This window comes from Rattus norvegicus, chromosome 18 (assembly GCF_036323735.1).
Source record: "Rattus norvegicus strain BN/NHsdMcwi chromosome 18, GRCr8, whole genome shotgun sequence".
In the NCBI taxonomy this organism is placed as follows: domain Eukaryota; kingdom Metazoa; phylum Chordata; class Mammalia; order Rodentia; family Muridae; genus Rattus; species Rattus norvegicus.
This window is the reverse complement of record NC_086036.1, coordinates 28,631,922-28,655,594: the sequence shown is the minus strand read 5'-3', so window position 1 is coordinate 28,655,594 and position 23,673 is coordinate 28,631,922. Positions and strand designations below refer to the sequence as shown.

The 23,673-nt window shown below is 45.3% G+C and overlaps 3 protein-coding genes across 3 annotated transcripts; 1 reads left to right on the top strand and 2 right to left on the bottom strand.

The window, feature by feature from the left end:
* The first annotated feature begins 258 nt into the window (after positions 1-258).
* Dnd1 (DND microRNA-mediated repression inhibitor 1) lies at positions 259-2,883 on the top strand. Its single transcript, NM_001109379.1, has 4 exons — positions 259-329; positions 461-578; positions 920-1,381; positions 2,018-2,883. The coding sequence occupies exons 1-4, from the start codon at positions 306-308 to the stop codon at positions 2,470-2,472; spliced, it is 1,059 nt and encodes a 352-aa protein (NP_001102849.1). The 5' UTR covers positions 259-305; the 3' UTR covers positions 2,473-2,883.
* Positions 2,741-6,209, bottom strand: Wdr55 (WD repeat domain 55). Its single transcript, NM_001017932.2, has 7 exons — positions 5,976-6,209; positions 4,478-4,578; positions 4,308-4,395; positions 4,025-4,204; positions 3,799-3,898; positions 3,538-3,707; positions 2,741-3,457 (listed from the first exon to the last, which is right to left on the bottom strand). Exons 1-7 carry the CDS (start codon positions 6,164-6,166, stop codon positions 3,133-3,135), a joined length of 1,155 nt encoding a protein of 384 aa, NP_001017932.1. The 5' UTR covers positions 6,167-6,209; the 3' UTR covers positions 2,741-3,132.
* A 2,556-nt stretch (positions 6,210-8,765) lies between these two features.
* Ik (IK cytokine) lies at positions 8,766-23,570 on the bottom strand. Its single transcript, NM_001005537.1, is given in 20 exon segments — positions 8,766-8,992; positions 9,079-9,113; positions 9,476-9,584; positions 9,772-9,860; positions 10,631-10,688; positions 10,877-10,957; positions 11,449-11,527; positions 12,188-12,206; positions 12,444-12,669; positions 12,793-12,832; positions 13,710-13,818; positions 14,955-15,118; positions 18,355-18,401; positions 18,533-18,603; positions 18,945-19,059; positions 19,203-19,370; positions 19,802-19,861; positions 20,540-20,632; positions 22,539-22,605; positions 23,433-23,570. Coding segments are annotated over 20 exon segments (1,674 nt in total). The 5' UTR covers positions 23,449-23,570; the 3' UTR covers positions 8,766-8,964.
* Between the last annotated feature and the right edge of the window lie 103 nt (positions 23,571-23,673).

Sequence of the window (23,673 nt, the reverse complement as noted above, 5' to 3'; positions counted from 1 at the left end):
AGGAAACCATCGCAAACTCACTGCGCCTTGCTATAGACAGAACGTTCTGAGGTTCCTGTGTCCACCCTGCCCCAGAGCTCCCTCCACCCCACCCGCTTTAGGCGATGGAGCTCCTCCCACCCACGGTCTTTAGAGGGGGTTCGAGATTTCCAAGAGCGTGCGCAGCGTGCAAGGATGCCTCCTTGAGGGGCGGGGTCGTGCCCAGAGCCAATGAGAACTGGAGGGGGCGTGGAGGATAGGGAATCTTCCAGAGGCAGAAACCCAAGGAAGTTCTAAAGAGGAAACTGCAAGACTTTTGGGAAACTATGCAGTCCAAACGGGAGTGTGAGGTAAGGAAATGAAGACCTAAGTGATCCTTGGACCCTACATGCAGAGGGGGTAGTTACAGTGACCCCCAACACCTCTAACGAGGTGGGACAGGGCCAATGATACGCCATTCCAACCTACCTCTTTCCCCCAGCAATGGTGTGAGAGGGTGAATCCAGAGAACAAGGCAGCCCTGGAGGCGTGGGTAAGGGAGACTGGCATTCGCCTGGTGCAGGTCAACGGGCAAAGGAAGTATGGCGGGCCACCCCCAGGTACAGTAGCCCCAGCCCCTGTGGTACTACGCCAGTCTTGGCCACTCTATGGAAAAGCTCCAAAGTTAGAAAACCCAAATAACCTGACATACTCTATACTAGATGTGGGTATTTGTCTGGCTTCCCTTAAACTCTTCACGTCAAGGATGGTACGCCTATTCAGTGCCAGCCTAGTTGTTTTCACAGTCTAGTTGCCCGATTATGGTAATGATCCCGGGAGCCAGAAAGATATCAGTTTCTCCAAATGGTTGCCCTTCTTGCCCCTCAACACCCCAGCTTTATCCTGGAGCTTAAAAACATCTTTGTGGATGACAGAAACCAACAATATCCTCTCCCTCTAGGCTGGGTGGGCAGCCCGCCACCGTCAGGGTCCGAGGTATTTATCGGACGACTACCGCAGGATGTGTACGAGCACCAGTTGATCCCACTCTTCCAGCGCGTGGGACGCCTCTATGAGTTCCGCCTAATGATGACCTTTAGTGGCCTGAACCGCGGCTTTGCCTATGCGCGCTACAGCTCACGGCGCGGTGCCCAGGCCGCCATTGCTACGCTGCACAACCACCAGCTGCGGCCTTCTTGCCAGCTCCTGGTATGCCGAAGTACCGAGAAGTGCGAGCTGACGGTGGACGGGCTCCCTCTTAGCTTGAACCGACGTGCGTTACTGCTTGCCCTGCAACCGCTCGGTCCCTGCCTGCAGGAGACATTGCTGCTACCGAGCCCTGGGTCTGCGCCCTCTCAAATTGCACTGCTCAAGTTTAGCACTCACCGAGCTGCTGCCATGGCCAAAAAGGCTCTGGTAGAAGGTAGGGGTAGAAGCTGCGGGAGGGTGGCTGGCTACTTAATATATCCCCAAATCTTTACTCAGACATGAATTCCTGAACTGCCGCTATATAATAGTACTACAGCCACTACTTACCTATATTTAAGCTACTTAAGTTCCTCCCTTTTGATGTATCCTATTGTTTTGGGGTTTTGTTTCTCCCAAGACAGGGTTTCTCTTTGTAATAGCTCTATCTGTCCTGGCCTCCCTTTGTAGACTTAGGCTGGTGTCAAACTCAGTGATCTGCCTACCTTTGCCTCTCTAAGGATTAAAAGGTGACTTCCAGAAGTGCCAGTGCAGCCAACACCACTTCTAATTCAGTGGAGGATGAAATCTTACTAAATCTTAGTTTCAGTTTTCATTGACCAGAAAGGTAGCTATTGTGATGATTATTAAGCAAATGGAGCCAGGCGGCTCTGTATTCCCCCAGGGACTGTTAGAAGGTATTGTTACAGCTTCTTTACAAATTAAATGAAGCCTAGGGAAGTTGTCACACCACCAAGAAGTGGAGAGGCATTCAACAGAGCCTGTGGCAAGTCACTTCAAAGTCTGGTCTTAAGTGCTTGGCTCCAAGTCCCAGTGTTTAGCTCTGCCCTTGTCTCTCGCCTTTTTCTTGCAGGGCAGTCACGCCTCTGTGGAGAGCAGGTGGCTGTGGAGTGGCTCAAGCCAGACCTGAAGCAGCACTTCCGCCAACAGCTTGCGGGTCCCTCACTGCGGTTTCTAAGGCCAGATGTCAGCCAACTAGCCCAGACCAGGGACAAGCTGGGGTCCCAAGGGGCTCGGGCCGCTCTGCAACAGCTGTGTCAACGGATGAAGCTAGGCTGCCCAGTGTTCCTTACCAAGTGTTTAGGAACGGGGCCTGCCGGCTGGCATCGCTTCTGGTACCAAGTTGTGATCCCTGGGCATCCAGTGCCTTTCAGTGGCCTCATTTGGGTTGTGCTGACCTCTGATTGGCAGGATGGGCATGAGGTGGCCAAGGATGCTGTATCTGCACAGCTGCTGGAAACACTGAGTGAATCTAGGACCAGCTTATGGTCTCCTAGGGCTGAAGCGGGTTCTGTGGTGAAGCAGTGACCCCTTCTTCCTACAGGCACCCTAATGGGTAAGCAGAGCCTGTGCCAACCCCCAGCCCAGCAGGCCTGGGCAGCCACTACTTATCCCAAGGAGAAGGTCTGGTGACAGCTTTCCCTGCTGGGACAGGACCCTGTCACACCTAAGTGCTACTTTAGTTGTGAGGAACCTTGCCCTCCCCCACTGAGCCCAGGGTCTGATTAGACCTCTGACCTATTATCCTTAGTCAGTTCCCTGCTTGACAAATAACCCGCCACACACACACAAGGGCTTACTATGAATCTGTGTTTTATTTGGAGAACTGGCTGAACCAAAGAGCCCTTCCTCCCACCACTGGTCACTGGTTTGGGCTTATATGGTTCTTGTTTTCCTATACCGGTTTTATTTATATTAAAACCCTGGTTGGTATACATGTTTCTGTGTTGTCTTGCTATAGTGGTAGTAGAGATTGTTTTACAATAGGCAGAACAAATACTCTCCTACTTCGGGGCCCTGAGTTCGTGTGTGTCTTACATGATTCAGTAGAATAGAGATCTCCTGTCTGGGGAGTGGGGTGTAGCTCAGTGGTAGAGCTAAGCTTATCCTGTTCAAGGTAGCAGGATCAGTCTACAACATCAACAGATTCCGTTAGGGAATCTGTCCCAGAAAACAGCTCCTTGTCCCTCAGTCACTGTCATCATCGCTCTCCCCCGACACCTCCTCTGGAGCCTTGGCCTCCTCCTCATCTTCTCTCAACCCTGCAAAGAAATCGTCCGTGCTCCAAGCTTTACTGCTCAGGGCACGAAGCGGCCCTCCTTTTTTCTTGCGTCGACGATAGTCATCCACAACCACAGTTCGAAGCTGAGTCATGTCCCAAAATTTGAGGCGCTGGTCATGGCCACTACTGGCCAGAAAGTGGCCACAGTGGGATAGGGCTAGCTCCTCCACAGGCTCCCCGGCATGCTGGCCCACGGTGCCTACCACTCGGTTGGGCAGGATGTTCACAGCCCTGAGCAGAGCAGAGTGTCAGGAACTGGCTAGCTTGGGTTATCATCCCCGTGTTTGAGGGCTGCTTCCAGCTTCCCTTACCTGATGATTCCGTCAGTAGAGCCAGTGCACAGCAGATTCTCAGTGACTGGAACCATGCAGTCGATGGACTCCGCTCTCAGGGCAAAGCGATCACTTGTGGCCCCGAAACCGTTCCAATTGAAGAGGTAGATGGTACCTTCGCTAGACCCACAGGCCACCTTCTTCCCGTACTGCAGGTTAACAGGGCAAACCGTGTTTTTGGAACCATTTCACAATAAACTCCCTGGTATGTGTACCCCATCCCCTCATACCCAGCTGTACTTTCATGAGGGCGACGGAGGTTAGATCTCCTGACTGAGGCTCTGAGAGTAACTCAAACCGGCGTCTCTTGATGTTGAAGACACCAAGGCAGCCATCTCCGCTGTAAAGTAAAGCAGATGAAAGGGGATGCTCCAGTCTAGGGAGGCTGTAATAAAAGGTGGGCACAGGCACCTGTTCGCCTGCTGCAGTGGGAAGAAGCGAGCAGGGGGGGAGCTTTCAAGTTTACCTGGCTGTCAGCAGCAGCTTTTTGGCTGGGTCTAGAGCCATGTCAGCAATATACTCCTCATGCTGCCGCATATCCATCAAAGGGCCCTCTTTACGCTGGTCCCATAGCCGGATGCCACCAGTGTCATCCCCAGTAACCAGAACATTCTCATCCACGAGCAGCAGACTGTTAATGGGGGCACTGGAAACACAGAAACAGGGATGCGTTGTGTGGTAGAGACCTCTCTACTACTAAGGTGAGCCCTCAACCCTAGGTCCACAAACACCTAACTGATTTTCCTTACCTGTGAGCCTTGGAAATCCGTCTTTCCAATTGTCCCTGTTCCACATCTAGTACATGGATTGCTTTGTCCTTAGAGACAGTAACAAGTTCTAGGGGGGAAAGGCCCAGGTTATGGGATTGCTCATTGTCCTGTACCCTCTACCACACGTTGTTGCCTTCCCGAGTACTTACTCTGCCCATCCTCTGAGAAGACAACAGCTCGGCAGGACTTGAGGTGGTGTCCTGAGGACCACAGCTCCTTGGTTTCTCCCTCCTGACAAGAGTAGGCAAAGCTGAGAAAAGGAAGTGAGAGTGAATGATCCCACACCACACCCGATGCATGGAGCACAAAGACCAAACCTTCCCACGTAGACAGGACACTTGCAAGAGCAGAGAACGCCTATTCTATTTTCTTTGTAGTACTGGAGACTAAACTCACGTCTTCACACATACCAGGTAAATAATTTGCAATCGAGTCACACACTCCCAGCCTATTTATCCTTTTTTTTTTTTAGCTTTTTGGTACCAGGTTTCTCTATGTAGCCCTGGCTATCCTGGAACTCACTCATTCTGTAAACCAGGCTGGCATCAAACTGATGGGTTCACCTGCTGGGATTAAAGGTGTGCACCACCCAGTTTAGCCTGGGACCTGTAATCCTTTTGTCTCATCCTTCTGGAGGCTGAGATTACAGGTACACACCGTCAGACTCCACCCTTTTCACTGTTCTCAAAACCCTGAGCCCAAAGAAGATTGGGTGTGGACCACTGTGGGGGCCCAGAAACAAATGAACTAACAGCAAGCTGGGTGCATCCATGGGTGCCTATAGTCTTAAGAATTCTGAAACCGGGTTGGGGATTTAGCTCAGTGGTACAGCGCTTGCCTAGCAAGCACAAGGCCCTGGGTTCGGTCCCCAGCTCCGAAAAAAAAAAAAAAAAAAAACAAAACAGAATTCTGAAACCAAGATGAGTGGGGTGGTCCATGCCTTTAATCCCAGTGCTAGGGAGGCAGTGGTAAGCAGCCCAGTCTACAGAGCAAGTTCTAGGACAGCAGGGCTACAAAGAGAAATCCTATCTCAAAAAACCAAGGAAGGAGGGGGTACTAAGACCGAAGCCAGAGAATCCTTAGTACTCTAGGCCACAGTGATATCTGTATCAAAGGAAAATAACTATTGGCAGAGGTCCAGTCCCAGAAGTTGAAGGAGTAAAAATTAGGCAGGGCCCACTAATGCTAAAGAAAGACATAGTTAATTACGGTATATTCTGACTAATGTCACAGTGCTGACAAGTTGAAACAAAATAGAGGTGGAGGGCTGGGGAGATGGTTCAGTGGACAAAGTGTTTGCCTCAGGTTTGGGGATCCCCAAAACCCATGAAAAAGCTAGGCAGGCATGGTGGCCAACTCTAATCCAAGCACTTAGAAGGCAGAGATGGGATCTCTGGCAAGTAGCTAGCTAAGACTAGCCAGGATCGTGAAGCTCCAGGCTTAATAAGACACCCTACCTTAAAAAAAGAAGAGAGGGATGTGGAAAAATGGCTGGACTCAATCTGAGCCTCCACAAGCACACTTGCCTTATGTTACTGAACGATTCGGCCCGCCTGAGTTTCATAAAATGTCTTCCTGCCACACTCCCTATTTCTACCTCCTCCCAGAAGAAGAGCTTTAACACACACCGCCTTACGCCCCACTCACACGAACACGTCCCCATCCACGTCCCCCGCTGCCAGCAGATCTCGAGTCGGATGGAACGCCAGGCCACTGGCTGGCGCTTCCAGCACGATGTCTTCTGGGGTATCACGGATCCGGGGTGCTGCCTTCGTGGAGTCAAGGTCTTCTTCATTGTTTGAGTCCTCTGCAGGACTCTCTTGACACGTGGGGTCCATAGGATCTACGCGCGCTGGGGAACAAACTACAAGAATAGGGGCGTGGCCTAAGTAGTTGCTTCCGCGAGTAGGCCGGATCGGAAGTGCACTGGGAGGACGTCAGAAGAGGCGGGCCTGCCGCAGCTGATGTGAGTGGAGCGAGCGCAGCGTCCCGCTTCCACTAAGACTCAACAACCCAGCCCCTTTTATTTGAATGAAGCCGAGTTACAGCTCATTAAAGTTTTTAGTTGTTGTCTTGTTGGTGTATAAATACGTTTTAAACACAACGTCTAAGAGAAAAAAGTTGAGGAAGAAAGGCACAGCAGAACGTTATAGGGGTGGTTTCAGAGCATCCCCTTCCGCCGGCCCCAGTTTGTTTTCCGTGTGTTATGAATACCCATCACGGAGCGAGTGTAAGTCAGAGATAAACCTTATGAAGTTGTTTCTCGCCTTCCCCTTTACGTAGTAGATTCAACGGATTAAACTCCAACCTAAAGGTTTGCTCTACTACCAATTTATTGGCTATGCTATCGCCCTGCTCCCTCACCCCCAGATCCATTTTACTTGACCTACTGTGGCCTGTGCTTGGGATAGCTAGATTTTGTGACCTTCAAGGCCTGCCCTCTCCAAGCCGCTTCCCATATTTGGAAACACCCTTAATTCGTTTCTCCACCCAGTCCTATCTTAACAGAACAAAGGGATTTCAGTTATTCCTGACTTGGTGATACCTAAAACCCAGGACAGCAGCAGGCAGGTTGCACAAGAAGGAACAAAAATCCACATATCCCTAAAGTTAATAGACAGGGGTCATCAACAGGAGGCAGCCGGCACACATGCTCAAACTGCTACCGGCACCAACATCTTCCTGGCCTCCAAAGTAACAGTGCTGAACATTTGTACTTTAGCTCATGACCAATTATACTTAGGCTACCAGGAAAACAAGCATGACAGCTGATGTTCTAGGTATCCCTTTTTAGCAAAGATCCCAATAACGAAAGTGCTTTGCATGGTGGAGCAGTCCCTGTGACTGGCTGAAAAGGTGAACCTAAAACCTAAAAAGTGAGGTGAGTTGAACATGGTAGCCAGAACCTTTAGTTACCGGTGTGGGAGGCAGGTGGATCTCTTGAGAATTCCTGGCCAGCTTGATATAGTGAGAACCCATTGAAATGGAAAATAAAAATATGACCTCGAAGTGGGGTTAAGGGTTACAAAGAGCAGGAATATCCTTTATGCCTAGTGATTGGAGCGTTAAGAGTACAATATTAAACTGATAGTTAATCCTCAGATCTTAATTTTATCGACTCTAGGTGTCCATATAAATCATGTCTCTGTGACTTTTTTCTAATTAGAACTGTACCTACAACCATGGGACCAAGGCATCATTTGTTTAAAGCCATCTTAGGTACAGTTGAAGATAGCCCCTTTTTTTTTTAACCTCTGAAGCACTATTGGGTTCCATAAAAAGGCACTTTCCTACAGCTGGGGCTTTAGTGGTAGAGTGCTTGTCTAGTATGCAGAGCTGAGTTTGATGTGAAACAGCACCAAAACAAAAAACCCTTTCCTATCAAGATGAAAATGATCAAAGTCAAGAGCTAAGCTTGGTGACGTTCGAGATTCCTTGGATCCAGTGAAACTACAGAGCATGGGCTCAGTGTTAAGCAGAAAAAGTAGAGCCTAATGAACCCCTAATGAAGCCCAGGCCAAAGTGCTGGCAAAGAGCAGAAAAAGACTTGGTAGGCCTGCCCTGGGCCTCCCCAAACTTCTCAGGGTACGGGATCAAGAGGATAGACCAGTTTTAACCTCAAGGAACCCACCACCCATTAGTCTTTTAGCCAAGGTCTTGAGTTTAATTCAACACTACTAATGCTCCCCTAAAGGTATAAATTCATGAAAGACATTTGTTTCCACAGGTGACTTCCATTAATACAGCTTCACTAAGAGCTCAAGCCTGTGAAGCCGTGACAAGTTCTCAGGATGATCTTAAATCCCCAGAGAATCTGTACTCTTGGATTAGGACCCTGGCCAGATAGGACTGAGTAGGTCTGACCATTCATCTTGACAATTCTCTTGCCCACAGTGATTCTTTCCTTCTCCCCTGGAAACTGGCCTAATAAACAGCCTTGCTGTCTAGGAACCTAGAATCCGAACAGGGAAAACCAAGCAGACTGATTGAATGAAAAGAAGAAATAAGAAGACCTGACTGTTCCTAGGTACGGTGGAGGTTTAGAGTAGATATGAGGGAGAGCATGCCAAAGGCATTTGGAAGGTGAAATGAACATGAACCTAAACCAGGCCATGTGAGGATGGGGCAGGGGGAAGGGGCTTACCTGGAGCAGCTGTCAAGAGGCCAAAGGGGCGTGTAACCAAAATGGATGGGTTATACAGTAATCAGAGAGGCTAGGGGAAAGGAAAGCCCAGGAGTTTAGGGTGGAGAATAGGGTATGCCACCAGGAGGATCCTGGAACAGGTAGGAACTGAGGTATGCTGGGAGAACCTGGCAGCCAGTGTCAGCTTTGATATGTTGAGAGGCACCTCAGATGAGACCTAACAGTCCATACACTACTGGAACGAGCCTTCTTATGGGACCCTTAAGATGGAAGGCCCAACACAGAAAAGACGGCAGGTTTAACTGATTTTAATTGAACATGTTGGACACATGGTGTTGCATTGCCATTAATCTTAGCATTTGGGACACAGATCTTAAAGAGTTATACAATAAACATTTATAAACATTCACAAACAAAAACAGTTTGCAACTTTTTGAGGAATTGTAGAAACAAGCAACTAATAACAGCCATGTGGTCAGCTGGAACTTGAGATTAGTACTTTGGTCTTTTCACTTCAACCCTGAAATCAAAAGAGAAGTAGATCAGCATAGGATTAGTACAGTGAACAGTTCTCACCAGGCCAAGGACAAAAGGCAAGCCGCTTACCCGTCAGCTTCCATCTTCTTCCTCTTCTCGATGATCTGTAAAAGGACAGTAGTAGTCAATAAGCATGCCGTTAGCTGTCTACGTCCATGTAAAGCTCAAAGGTAATCTCTCTCAATTTCCACGGCTACTCCACCTGCCTGTTCCTGGATCTGTCAATGTCTCTTCTCAACTGAAACCCCCCCCACCTAAGAACGAGTCCACTATGCCAAGTGGTGGTAGACAGAGGCCTTTAATCCCAATACTCAGGAGGCAGAGGCAGGCAGATTCCCGAATTCAAAAACAGCCTGGCCTACAGAGTAAGTTCCAAGACAGCCAAGGCTACACACAGAAACCCTGTCTCAAAAAAAAAAAAAAAAAAACAACAAAAAGAAAGAAAGAAAATAAAGAGTCCACTAACCGCACTTATTTTCTTCCACTGTCGATCAAGCTCTGCCTTATCATTGGTTTCTTTGAAGCGCCTGGTTTTCCGTCCTTCAGACATCTTGATGCCATACTGGAATGCAGCCCTGGAAAGGGCCATTGTCGGAAGAAGGCATTAGAGGTCTCATAGCAGTAGGAAGGTTTTCTCAAAGGGCTCTGTGGGCAAAGTACTTATCTAGAAACATTGCAGCTACACTACAGAGTACCACTTAACCCAATATGGGATAGTTCACCAAAATGCCCCATCCTCGTTCTCTGCCCATGTTTACTCACTTGGGCAAAGCCTCCTTGTTGTTCATATACTCGCTGTACTCCTCCTGAGTATCAAAATCCCAGCGGCCTAAGGGGCCCTTCTTGTTACCCTGTAGTAGAGTACATAGAGCTATCAGTGGAAAAGGCATTTTCTCTGAAACAAAACCAGACACCCACAATCCCAGACAATAGTCATCCACCCATAATAAATCCAACCCTAATAGTTCCTATGTACTTACAATGCATACATTACTCTAAACACTAAACATATACCTTAATTCTAACAAAAATTCTAAAGTGAGAATTATATTCCTATTTTTCTGATATAGAAGCAAAGGCATTTGTAGACAGGTGAGGAACATGGCAAGGCCACAAAACAAGCAAATGGCAAAAGTAAAATTAAACAAAGCTCCAAGATTAAACCATGTTCTTGGGAACGTGGCTCAGCAGTAAGCACGTGCTTAGCACGCGTGCAGCCCTCAGGCTGATCCCTAAGACATCAGAAACAACTTTCTCTGAGTCTGTGAAGTACTCAGTGGTACATTATTAGCCGAGATGCTAAGGTTCCTGGGTTCAATCCCCAGCAGTGGAAGGAAAATAAGTTTTCTTTTATTTGGGAATGATAGTGCACAGCTGTCATCTAAAATCCCAGGACCAGAGAAGGATCGAGAGTTTTAAGTCGTCCTCAGCTGTATGTCCAGCCTGGGCTACAAGATCCTGTCTCAAAAGCAAAACCATGTTTATAGCCAGTCACCACAAGGAGAACAAGTTGTACTCTGACCTCATGCTCATGAATGGCATATACTAAATAAAAAAACTTTTTTTTAAATTGCTGATCAAAGGTCCCCCAACATCCTTAAACACCCTTTTAACTTCATACCTGATCCATTTTGCTATAATCTACTTCTTCATCACTATCTACAGCCATGTCATCCATCCTAAAGAGAAAGAGCAGTTGATTAGAGTCTTTAGATATGTATTACTATATTTTATTCAGAAACCCACCCGATAAACATCCCACAACTAAATAGAAGAATTTACCCAAATACAAAGTACCTTTAGCTCCCAATAGGTCAAATTTATATCTGGTCACCCAGTCATCTCAACTCAGTTAGGTCTCACTTACGTGGCTGGATAGCATTCTGCGTAACTGTTGGACATGCCAAAGAAATCACCCAGCTGCTTCTTATCTTCTGGCTTCTTCAGCATATGCTTTGTTAAAGAAAATTCCGGGGTTGGGGATTTAGCTCAGTGGTAGAGCGCTTGCCTAGCAAGCGCAAGGCCCTGGGTTCGGTCCCCAGCTCCAAAAAAAAGGAAAAAAAAAAAAAAAAAAAATTCCATCACTGGCAGAAAATTCAGTCAAGAGGGACCAGAGGCCAGAGGCTTCAACATGAACTTCAGAAAGCCAGTTGCAAGCCTGAACTGGTTCTCTGGTTGACACATAGCATTTCATCCTAGCCAAAACACAGCATAAAACAAAGAAAGCAAAGACAGGAACAGAGAAACAACTGGAGGTGGATGAAAAGAAAATGGCTCTCTACAACCCAAAACAGCCAGGCATATTAATCTCAGCACTCAAAACACAGAAGCAGGAGGATCTCAAGTTACAGGCCAGCCTAAGCTACAGAGAGAGATGCTGTCTCAATATAAGTAAGGAAAATTAATTAAAACCCAGGGAGAAATGTAAATACAGGATATGATTCAGTGCCTTCCCAACCGGCAGACCCAGCAAATTTTTCATTGATGGACTTGATCAATTCTTTTGCAGATCCAGGTCCTGGAAGAAAAGACAACTCTGCTTAGATTTGAACTGATGCTTTTACAACCTCCTCCCACTAACCTCATTCCAGCCTTAAAAATGTTTTTATGGGATTCACAAGATATCTAGCAGGCAATAACCCCTGCTACCAAGCCTAACAACCTGAATTTAATTCCAGGAATGAAATAAATGTGGTAGTTCTGGGAGTTTTGTTTTTGTTTAACTTTTTGTTTGAGGCAGTCTCACCATGTTGCCCAGGCTAACCTAGAACTATGGAGTTTAGACTGGCCTTGAACTTCTGATCTTACTTCAGCCTCTAGAATGCTGAGGTTACAGGTGAGTACAACCACATCTTGCTAGTTAAAACATACTTGTAAAGTGAAGGAATACTTTTATCTATCTAGACTTTAACCAAACTGCAAATACTGAGCTTCTCTGGTCACCAGGATAACTAGAACACTCCACACTTGTGTTCAGCTTCACCTCAAAGCTTCAGAACTGAAGGGATTATATGGAAGAGCAAATGTGCCCCACCTAGTCCATAAATTAAGACATGGTTCCTATGGAGGCCCAAACTAGGCAGTCCCCCAAATGCCACCTTCATCAGTTGAGAGCAGCAGGGTTCTGCAAGGAGAGTAGACTGTCGGAGAAATGGAAAACACTGTAGACACGACCCACCTTTGTCAACATCCATGGGCTGAAAAGAAAACAAAACTGAAGTAAGTTTTATTATATGGAATTTACATTCATCTCCCCCTCAAATCTGAATTGATTCCCTAATCCACTTCTGCCCCATTTCCAAGATGCTTCCCACCCTCAGTTAGCTGGTCAGTTATTACTGTGAAACTACAAAGCTACTGAGGAGGAAATGGGTCCTGTACCTGGCTAGAAAGGGTCAGTTTTCACAGTCTGGTATCAAGAGTGCACAGCTCACCTCATCATCCACTTTTGGCTTCTCAAAGTAGCTGTGCCTTTTCTTTTCCTCCTCTCGTTCACGTTCCCGGTCTCGCTCTCTCTCCCTCTCACGGTCTCGCTCCCGATCTCTCTCCCTGTCTCTGTCCCTTTCCCGATCACGTTCACGTTCCCGGTATCTCTCACGCTCCTTGTCCCGAGGTGTCTTGGTTGTGGAAGGAACATAATCCCCGATGTCTTCAAAAATGCTGGGAAAAACAGGTTTCACTAATTGCTAAAATCATACATACCCATGCTGGCCATTTCTCCAAAAGGGCCAAAAACAAGAAACACATATCTTGTTCCCAGATACATGGGGCTGGGATACATACTTCATGTCAGCCTCAGGAGGTTTCTTTTCTTCCAGTTTTCCTGCATTATAAAGAATATCATTCAGTGCTTTCTTAATTTTTAAAAGAATGTTCTATTTTTTAAATAAATAGTGGGGAGGAGGGATTTGTAAGGATGGGAATGGGAGGAGGGGCAGGAGGCCTCAATTGGGAATAAAGAAAAAAAAAAAAAAAAGCAACATTCTGCAATTAAATAAATAATTTTTAGGGGTTGGGGATTTAGCTCAGTGGTAGAGCGCTTGCCTAGGAAGCGAAAGGCCCTGGGTTCGATCCCCAGCTCCGAAAAAAAGAACCAAAAAAAAAATAATAATAATTTTTAAAAAATGAGGCATGCCTTTAGTCCCAGAGCTTGGGACATAGAGGCAGGCAGATCCCTGTGGCCAGTCTGGTCTGTATATTGAATTCCAGGGCAGTCAGGACTACATAAAGAGACCCGTCTAAAAAATCAAAACCAACATAACAACAGATTTTATGTGTCTGGCTTTTGCCGATCTGTATGTCTGTGCACCACATCTGTGCCTGGTGCACTTGGAGGCAAGAAGGTGGTTCTGGGTCCCTTAGAATGGGGAATTGACAGATAGTTGTGAGAACCATGAGCATGCTGGGAATTGAGCCTGGATGCTCTTTACTGCTTAGCCTCTCCAGCGGCCTCAGTGCCTTTTAACATCTGCTGTTTAAAACAGACAGAACCTTTCCACTCTCCTAACGCTTCAAAGCCAGCCAGTGGGTTCTGAGGGGTCAAGCAGAATTTAGACATACTCGTGCCAATACTCCACGTCATTCTTTTCCTGCTATCTAGAAGCCATCCAATGTCTACCAAACAGAGGCTGCAGGAGACTTTGTTTTCACCACCAAATGCCCCTCCAGGAGTAAAGTCTCCTTCCCTTCCCATAAGGTACCTTTATCTTTCTTCTTGAGCTTCTTGTTTCGGGTCCCCTGCCTCAGATATGACAAAATCTGGGTGAGCTTGCTAATAACAATGTCATTTGTAGTCAGTGTAGTCTGGGCCTAGAAAACCAAGAAGCAAGAATATCTCTTAGCAGGAATCTCACTGTCTTATTATCAATTCGATTAAATTCAAGGATAAGTTACATACAGTTGTTAGCTAGGTAGATGACTTGTAAGAAGGTGAAATGAAGAGGCACTCAAAATAGATGAAATGGTATGAAAAAAAAGGCCCTGGATCAAAAGTTAATATAAAACATTCAAGAAACCAAGGAGATTTAGAGAACATGCTGAGAAAAGGCTAGTCCAGCTATTGCAAGACCACAGACTTTTTACTCTGAACCCTAAGAACAAGAAACCACAGAAAACTTCTACACAGTGGTGAAACAAAAAATTTGCATTTATAAAACATCACCTTAGCTATGTGTAAAATCTATTAATGAAAGGTAGAGGAGAGATTCAGGTAATGGATGTTAAAAGAGTACCAGGTTTCTTTTGAGGAATGCACTAATATAATGGTAGTGGCTATATAATTTAGTGAATATGATAAAACTAATTGCAGTGGACCCTAAAAGGGTAAATTATACAGTGTGGAAATTACACTGGCCAGTTGGTAGTGGTACACACCTTTGATCCCAGCATTCAGGAGGCAGAGACAGGCAGATCTCTGAGTTTAAGGCCAGTTTGGTCTACAGAGTAAGTTCCAGGACAGCCAAGGATATAAGAGAAAATTTATCTTGAAAAACCAAACCAGGGCTGGAGAGATGGCTCAGCGGTTAAGAGCACCCGACTGCTCTTCCAGAGGTTATGAGTTCAATTCCCAGCAACCACATGGTGGCTCACAACCATCTGTAAAGAGATCCGATGCCCTCTTCTGGTGTATCTGAAGACAGCTACAGTGTGTACTTATATATAATAAATAAATAAATCTTTAAAAAAAAAAAAAAAAAAAAACAAACCAACAAACAAATAAACTAACAAAAAATACTCTGAACTAGAGTAGGAAAAATTCTCTTTTAGTAGCTCAAGTAAGAAACTGTGATTTAAAGACTATTTCTGGTGGAGACAAATGTATGCAACTGAGACCGAGGGGATTTTTAAAAATAAAACAGAACGTAAGGATACAGTAGATGAGGAACAGGACAAGGGCAGGCAGATTTGAAGATCATACGACAGGTTCTCAGAACTTGGTTACTCACCTCCATGGTGGGGCAATCAGCTTTGCTGCGGATAAGAGTAGTAGGGATATCCGTATCTGCATACTCATCATCCAGGTCCACCACGTAGGCCATCCGGCCTGGTAAGAACAGCTCATTTCGCTCATAAGATTTACTCTTGAAAAGCATCCGATACACATTTCGACCTACACAAAGGAAAAGATTAGCAAACTGCCATTGTTACAGTAGTCATGTACTAACTACCCACTCTGGGCTGGGCATCAGGCCAAGTGCTATTTATGCTCTGTCACATTACATCTTCAAAAGCCCTATGCCATGAGATAAGCATTATTACTTTTTACTAAAGCTAAATACTAAAGCTGCCACACAGTGGTGCTAAATGCCTTTAATTCCAATACTTTAATTCCAGCAGAGGCAGGTAAATCTCTGTGAATTCAAGGCCAGCCTGCTCTACACAGTAAGTGACAATAGCTACATGAGATCTTTTCAAAACAAAAGCGAAAGCGAAAACACAAAAAACCCTAAAACTGAGAATTAAGTGATTTACCTAGATTCACGGCTACCAAGTAACAAAGTAGGTCAAAGGCAGCCTCCAAATTTTGAGCTATTACTATTCCATACTGCCTTCTCAAGAATACTACATGCCCATCTTATATTAGGCCCCTTTGAGGAAGAAGGATGAAGGTTAAGAGGTTCTAAGGGCTTGTTTGTCTGTTGTTGTTTATTTTTAAGAATTACTATTATCATTGTATGTACGGATAATGTGTTTTATGAATGCATAAAGGACGTGTACACATCTGGAAGTCAGAGAATACCTTTGTATAGTCAGGTCTACCCTTCCACTTCACGTTGGTTCTGAGGATCAAACTCAGATGGTCAGACTTGAAAGATAAGCACTGTATCGGCTGAGTCATCTTGTTGGTCACAAGGTTTAAGTATTTGGAGTTTTTGTTTTTGTTTTTATTTTTGGAGGGGGGATCTCAAAACAGGGTTTTGTGTAGACTTGGTTGTCCTGGAACTCACTCTGTAAACAGGCTGGCCTCAAACTCATAATGATCTGCCAACCTCTGCCTCCTGAGTTTTGGGCTTCAAGGCATGTGCCAGGGGATGGGAACAGGAGGGAAAGACATAGGGAATACGGTGGGTGGGGGTTGGGGGGACTAGAAAGGGGTCCTTTAGGGTTAGATGCAGACGCCTAGTGCAGTGGAAATTTCCTGGAACCTATGAGGGTGACCCTAGTGGGACTCCCAGTAATGGAGGATACAGAGCCTGAACCAACATCTTCTGTAACCTGGAAGGCTCCCAGTGGTGGAACCAAGACACCAACCCAGCCACAAAACCTGACCCATACCTGTCCTGCCTGGAATATGTGCTGGGGCAACCGTGACTCAGAACTGATAAGAGTGAACAACCAATAACTGGTCTAACTTGAGGGCCAAGCCACAAAAGGGAGCTGAAGCCTGACAATGAATGGGAAACTGGATGGCTTGGAGAACTATCATGAAACCAAACACAACTGACCCAAAAAAAAGCCAACTGAAATGACTCCTAATATATTCTGCTATACTCATAGATCAGTGGCTAGACCAATCAACATCAGAGGTTTCCTCTGGCAACTGATGGGAGCAGATGCAGAGAAGCACACCTAATGCGAGCTGGAGCTCAGGGAACTCTGAAGGAGGAGGAAGGATTGCAGGATCCAGAGAACACAACCCACAGAATCAACTAAACTGAGCTCATAGAGGCTCACAGAGACAAAGGGGCGACCATGGAGGCTACATGGGTCTGTGCTGGGTTTTGCATACATGCTGTAGTTTTGGCCTGGAGTGTTTGTGGGACTCCTAACAGTGGGAGTCCTTTCCTCTTACTGGTTTGTCTCATCAAGGCTTGATAGGATGGTTTGTACCCAGTCTTACTCCATCTTGTTATGCTGTATTCATTTGCTATCCCAGTTCTTTCCTGAAGAGAACTGGAGTAACAGTGGATCTGAGGGGATGAGTGGGGGATTGGTGACTAGGAGGAGTAGAGGGAGGAGAGGCTGCAGTTGGGATGTGTAATTTAACAACAAAAAAGTGTGCACCTCCACCAGAGGCTTAAGTTTTTTTCCAAACAGGGTTTCTCTGTGTATCCTTGGCTGTCCTGGAACTCACTCTGCAGACTAAGCTGGCCTTGAACTCAGAGATCCCCTTGCCTCATGCACCAGCTCCACCCAGCTGGTTAAAAATTTTATTAATGACAATAGAAAAAACTACACTGCATACACATCATACACAGTATTATACATTCCATTTCTCTTCATTCCTAAACAATCACATGGTACACATTAGGCTAATCTTTATATATGAAAAAAGTGAGCAAAGTTACACACCTACTGTGATTTCATCATTAAGAATCAAATCCAGGTCTCTCCATATTCTTTTAATCACTAACCATGCTACATCCTTTTCATGTGTGTACACTTGAAAGCCAACAGTCATTTTAGGTGTCAGCCCTTAAACGCCATCCTCTTATCGGTCTGTTGGCTAAGCAGGCTGGCCAGCAAGACCCGGGAATCCACCTGTCTCTGGGCCTCCAGCACTGAAATTGTGAGAGTGCCACCACACCCAGCGTTTATATATGGGTTCCAGAATTCAGGTCTTCCTGCTAGTGCTTGCGAAAAACACTTTACCAACTGTCATCCATGCTACCTTCTTCTCTATGTCTTTGTTGTTTTATGTTCAGCTTTAAAAAAATTAATTAGCTTTATTTATTGACTCTTCCCCTCCTTTGTACTTGAGGTGGGAGTCTCCTCATGTAGCCCAGGTTTGCCCAGCTCTTGATTATCCTCCCAATACTGGGATTACAGGGATGCAGCATCATACTATCAGTTATTTTGAGCTTTTCTTTTTCTTTCTTTTTTTTTTTTTTCTTTTTTTCAGAGCTGGGGACCAAACCCAGGGCCTTGCACTCTGCCACTGAGCCAAATCCCCAACCCCTATTTTGAGCTTTTCAAAGCAGGTACTTGCTAAGTACCTAATGCTGGCCTTCAACTGGCAATCTTCCCACCTCAGCCATGGAGTTCTAGGTCTACAAGGATGCACCATCACCTCCAACCTATCCATCCTTCTTTGATAAATATCTAAAAAGATGTGAAAAGGCTTCTGGTCTAACTGAAGAGACATAAATGATATGGAAAATAATTAAGTCCATGTCTGAGTCCTATAGAAGTATTTCACGCCAGGTGGTGATGGCCCATGTCTAATCCCAGGACTTGGGAAGCAGAAGAGAGTAGATCTCTGTGAGTTTGAGGAGAGCCTGGTCTACAAAGTGAGTTCCAGGACAGTTAAGGTTACACAGAGAAACCCTGTATGGGAATAAACAAAAACAAAAGCCGTCCTTATAACCCAGCTAACATGCAGTTACTGTTATAGAAATCACTCACCAAGCCGAGTTTTGAATTCAATTTTGTTCTCAGGATCCTCATCTTTCCTAAAAATAGAAGAAAATATTGTGGGTGTGGGGGAGACAGTAAAAACAGAAGAAAATGTGGGGAGCACTAAAATATGCCCCACTTTAAGTGTACCCTTCCAACCATCGAGCCCTCTCTGCTGCTGACTCACTTGGTTTCCTTTTGGGGCTTTTCCATGAGTTCCTCTTCCTCCTTCTCTTTGCTGGCAATCTCAGCTCGCACCTAACAAAGTGCACAAGTGTACAAAGAAGGAAGTGAGGGATCCAGGCCCTTAACCACACCAGGGTGACAAGGGAAGACCTCCCCAAGGAATTCAACCACAAGTTCTACAGACAGGCCACCTATAATTCTGCTAAACCAATGGTCTGGGCAAACGTGTCCTTCACTTCACAAATGTCCAAACATGAACACTAACTAGTATTTCTCTCCCCATCTTTAAACAGAACTCACGGGGTTGGGGATTTGGCTCAGCGGTAGAGCGCTTGCCTAGCAACCGCAAGGCCCTGAGTTCGGTCCCCAGCTCCAGGGGGGAAAAAAAAAAAAAAAGGTTAAACAGAACTCACCTTTTGAAGCAATGCAAAATCCAAACCTTTCACCAAATGGGTGTGTTCCATATCACCACCCAAGAATTTAGACTCCTGAATCAATTGTCTTCTCTTCTCTGCTGCTGATTTGTCCCTGAATAATGAAAGAACCATGTTGAAGCAGTCCATTATGAAAGACAAATTCCTGCTGAAATTCAAGCATGTGCTCCCGAGCAGGTTAAGCTGTAAGAAACCTAGAGTGTGACTGTGGCTCTGCTCGGAGGATCCCCTACTCACGCCTCAGCAGTGGGGCCCACGGCCCTGTAGTTGGCTGTTGTACTAATCAGCTCAGTTTCCTCATAATCTTTGTTCACACCATCTCTCCGTTCCTTGGCACGGTCCCGGTATTTCTCTGCGAGTTCTCTCTCTCTCTCAATTTCTTGCTGGCGAAGCTTGGCATAATAACTGTGACCAGAGAAGAGAAATATACACGGCTTACCAACTCCTATCTCAAGGTCAACACAAGTGGTCCTGTTTCCTTATATCTGTGGTGAAAACTATGTATGTACTGACAGAACTGCCAGTCGACTCTTGATCATCGTCAACATCAGAAATTCAGTTTCCGGGGTTGGGGATTTAGCTCAGTGGTAGAGCACTTGCCTAGCAAGCACAAGGCCCTGGGTTCAGTCCCCAGCTCCGAAAAAAAGAAAAAAAAAAAAAAAAAAAAAAGAAATTCAGTTTCCTCTACCTCAGATCTTCCTTTTTACTGCTACCACATGCCCTCTCTAGATGTACTTTCACAGTAGGAAACCCCATCTGTTACTGGACAACTCCTCTGCTCCTTCAGCCACAGACAGTCTCACCTTACAGAGCACTCTCCTCTCCCATCCCTTTACCTTTTCTTCTTCCTCCTCCGTGCAGCTGGGTCTTCATCCTCATTGTACTCTCTTGGCATCCTAGAAGATACAAGAGACTCACTTATAGCAAAATAATGCCCCAGTCCTTAAAACTCACAAGGCATTGAGAACACATCAGAGGATGAGATAATAGGATAAATTCAAGGCCAACCTGGACTACATGGTAAAGTCCAGTCAGGTCTAGACAATGTCTCAAAAAAGGAAAAAAGGCAAAACAGCCAGCTGTACCAGGACACACCCCTGGGCTCAGCACTCAGTAGGTCTCTATGAGCACAAGGCCAACCTTGTCTACAGTGACAAGGCTAGCCAAGGTTACACAGTGAGACCATTCTTAAATAAGAGAGAACAAAAAGGAAAACAGCACAATACAAAAACCAGTGTTGATCAGGCAGTATATTATCAATATCTGTACCTCTCATTATAAAAAGCATCATAAATATCTAATTGACATTAACATTAAATACTACCTTAAAAACCTGTTGTAGACTATCCAGTAATAACAGGCCCAGAAATCTGTCCATTTGCACAAGCAATGACTCTATTACAATATTCATGAAGGAATAATAAGAACCCAGAGCATCCCAGTCATCACTAAAACTTCAGTCTTCATAGAGAAAAAAATTGGAAGCAGAGGCTTGAAAAGAGGTCTGGCTCTTGAGAGGAGTCTACCAAACTCTGGCTCCACAGAAATGGACAGGCAGGAATGAAAAGGCTTACTCATGGTGACGTGACTTAGAAGGTGGTGCAGAAGTAGGTGCAGCTCTTGGGGTCATAAGAAGTTTCCTGAAGTCTTCATTGGTAAGTTTTGATCTGTAAGAAATTGTAAAAAAAAAAAATCAAAATCAAAATCAAAACCAGTAGTCAATAGGAAAGAAGACGGTAAAATGCATGGTTAACTGCACTAAAATAAGGGAGATGCCAATTCCAACACAGTACTGTTAATATTAGAAGTCCTTTTTTTTTTGAAGATTTAATTATTTATTTTACAGTGAGTACACTGTAGCTGTTGTCTTCAGACATATCAGAAGAGTTTATCGGATCCCATTACAAATGCTTGTGAGCCACCATGTAGGAGCTGGGAATTGAACTCAGGACCTCTGGAAGAGCAGTCAGTGTTCTTAACTGCTGAGCCATCTCTCCAGCCTAACACTAGAAGTTCTTGCTTTTGTTTTGTTTTGTGTTTTTTAAGACAGGGTTTCTCTGTGTAGCCCTGGCCATCCTAGAACTTACCTCTATAGACTAGGCTGTCCTCAATCTCAGAGATTCACCTGTCTCTGCTTCCCAGAAACTAGGATTAAAAGTATGTGCCACCACCTCCTGGCTCAGAAGTTTCACTGAATCAAATGTGAGTAAAATTTGGGAGTATGGATACTCTCATATAGATTCAAGAATGCTGTGATGGGGGCTTAATTCTGTACTAAAACTAGGCACACAACAAAAGGGGAGATTAAGTCAAAACTGGGGACTTGCAGATCATAGTGGCACACATAGTGACAAAAGATGAAAATAGGAGGATAGCTAATTTGAAGCAAGCCTGGGCTATATCTTAAAGGGTAAGGGTACAAGGCCCTAGGTTCAATCCTCAGCATTATCAGAGAGGGGGGATGGGAATAGGCGGTAGACAGAGAGAAAGACAGAGAGAGAGAGAAAGAATTTTAGATTAGAATGTAGGAGTACAAGTATATAATCCCTGCACTCGAGAGGCTGAGACAGGAGGATCAGATTAAATCCTTTCTGAAATAAATAAAAACTTTAAAAGAAACAAGGTATAGTAGTTCTGTATGAGCCTGCAATCTCAGCACTTGGGAGACTTGGGGGAGGAGGAATGCCATGTCAGTCTGGGATAAAGAGTGACCCTATCTCCAAAAGGGAGGGCTGGCAAGAGTGCTAAGTGGGCAAAGTGTGTGCTCTTCAAGCTTAACAATCCAAGTTCAGGTCTCCAGAACCCAGGTAAGAGCTGGGCACAGCAGTACAAGTGTCTGTAATCCTAGCACAACCCTTCTCAGGAGATGGGAGGCAGAAACAGAAGAATCATCAGAAGCTTGCAGGCCTACCAACCTGGCTGCCAGCAGTGGACAAAAGAAATCCTATCTCATAACAAAGTGGAAAATGAATACCTCACCCCAAGGTTATCCTCTCATCTCCACGCGTGCATCTACCCGCACACTCAAAGTAATAGTAAGTATAAAAGGGATTGAGTTGGTGAAGTTACAAAAGACAATTTTACATTTTCCAATGCTTAACTTTCACCAGGGAAAATTCTTATATATGCTTACATATGCAATAAAGCAACACAAACACTAGACTCTTCCTGCCCATAACTTCTCTTCAAATTCTCTTATGTGGGATTCCTAGTTCACTTAAGGTTCACAGAGATAAAGAACTAAATGTTCTGAATGTTTTATGTTTTTGTTTTTTTTTTTAAGTCCTTAATTACAACTTTACTAAAAACCTGACACCAAAGCAATCATTTTGTATGACTTACGAAACTAAGCATAATTACACCATCTTGGTAACTGAACTTACGATAAAGTTTTCTGTGGGAAAAATAAGTTTATCAAGTTATACAGGTTAGCATTTTTCTCTCAATAAACCATTTTCCAGGAACTGTTGGTCCATTCTTGCCAACAAAATAATCTGAATTCTTTCAGCCTCTTTACCGTCTCTCTTGCTCATGGCTCAAATCATTCCGTACTCCAAAGACAAAATTACTCACTGGTGGAAAGAATGAGGATCATCCACATCGTGGCCATCTGGGGCCAAAGGGTTAGAGAAGGGCTCACCTTAAAGGAAAAAAAAGGACATTAAATCAATCAATCGTTTAATGTGTGAAGTTCTGTACAAAAACTAGCAGTTATAAAAGTGAACAACATAGTGGACAAGATGAAGGGCAGCAGTACTTAAGCAGAAAGTATAAGTACTGAAATGGGAGGACTACAAGAAACTCTTATTACCAGAAACTGGGAGTGGTACCTACATCTGTAATTCCAGAACCAGAGAGATTGAGGCAGCAAGATTTTGAGGCCAGTTTGGGCTACGCACTCAGACTATCTCAAAAAGAAACGAGCAAAAGAGCTGTTTGTGCCGGTATGTGCCTGTCACCTCATCACTTGACCAATGGAAACAGAAAGATAGGTTCAAAACCCGCCCGCTAGATCCGTTCTAGATCCTTGCCCACTTGGGAAGGGGGGTAGGGAGCTATAGAGCCAGGTTTTCCTAAACGAAGAATCAACATTTTTCTCCCTAAAGATTGCTTCCTAAGTACTACATCAAAGAGCTCAGCATCCGGTAATCCCAAATACTTGGGACTTTTGAGGTTTGCCTGAGAGCGTAGCGAGCCTCCCCTCCCGCGTCAAATAAACAAAACAAGCCCCTAAAAGAGAGGCACAAGCCATGGTTTACTAAGGAGGGGATAGGGAGGTGGGGCTGCTTCAAAACGCCGGTCCTCAACAAAGAAACAAAATTTGAGGGCAGTTCAGCAGGGCCTCTCCTAAAGGCCAATGGTTCGCGCGCCTCCAACAGTCACACAACTGGCTTAAATTCAGCAAACTCAACAAGCCTAGTGTCTCTAGTCCCGCGGGCAAGAAAGAGTGGTTGACTCTAGCCTTACTATCTCGCTCCGGCATTTCGGCCGCGGTCTCTCAGCGCCAGCAATCGCGAAATATCCTCAACAAAACAGCGGCGACAAACTTTTATCCACAATGCACCACGAAAGCCTGCGACAGAGCTTTGCCTTCCGTGCCTTCCGGCTTCCTTCGCGTCACTACCATTCTGCCCCTATAAAGGCCTCATTTAATTGCTAAGATTTGTCCCGCCCCTCCCCGCGTCATCCAATCGATGACGGAGACTAG

Coding starts and splice junctions, on each gene's coding strand:
- Dnd1 (NM_001109379.1), top strand. CDS start 306: ATGCAGTCCAAACGGGAGTGTGAG. Junction 330..460: donor AGTCCAAACGGGAGTGTGAG/GTAAGGAAATGA, acceptor TCTTTCCCCCAG/CAATGGTGTGAGAGGGTGAA. Junction 1,382..2,017: donor CAAAAAGGCTCTGGTAGAAG/GTAGGGGTAGAA, acceptor TTTTTCTTGCAG/GGCAGTCACGCCTCTGTGGA.
- Wdr55 (NM_001017932.2), bottom strand. CDS start 6,166: ATGGACCCCACGTGTCAAGAGAGTCCTGCAGAGGACTCAAACAATGAA. Junction 4,579..5,975: donor GTGGATGGGGACGTGTTCGT/GTGAGTGGGGCG, acceptor TCCTTTTCTCAG/CTTTGCCTACTCTTGTCAGG. Junction 3,458..3,537: donor TCTACTGACGGAATCATCAG/GTAAGGGAAGCT, acceptor TGCTCTGCTCAG/GGCTGTGAACATCCTGCCCA.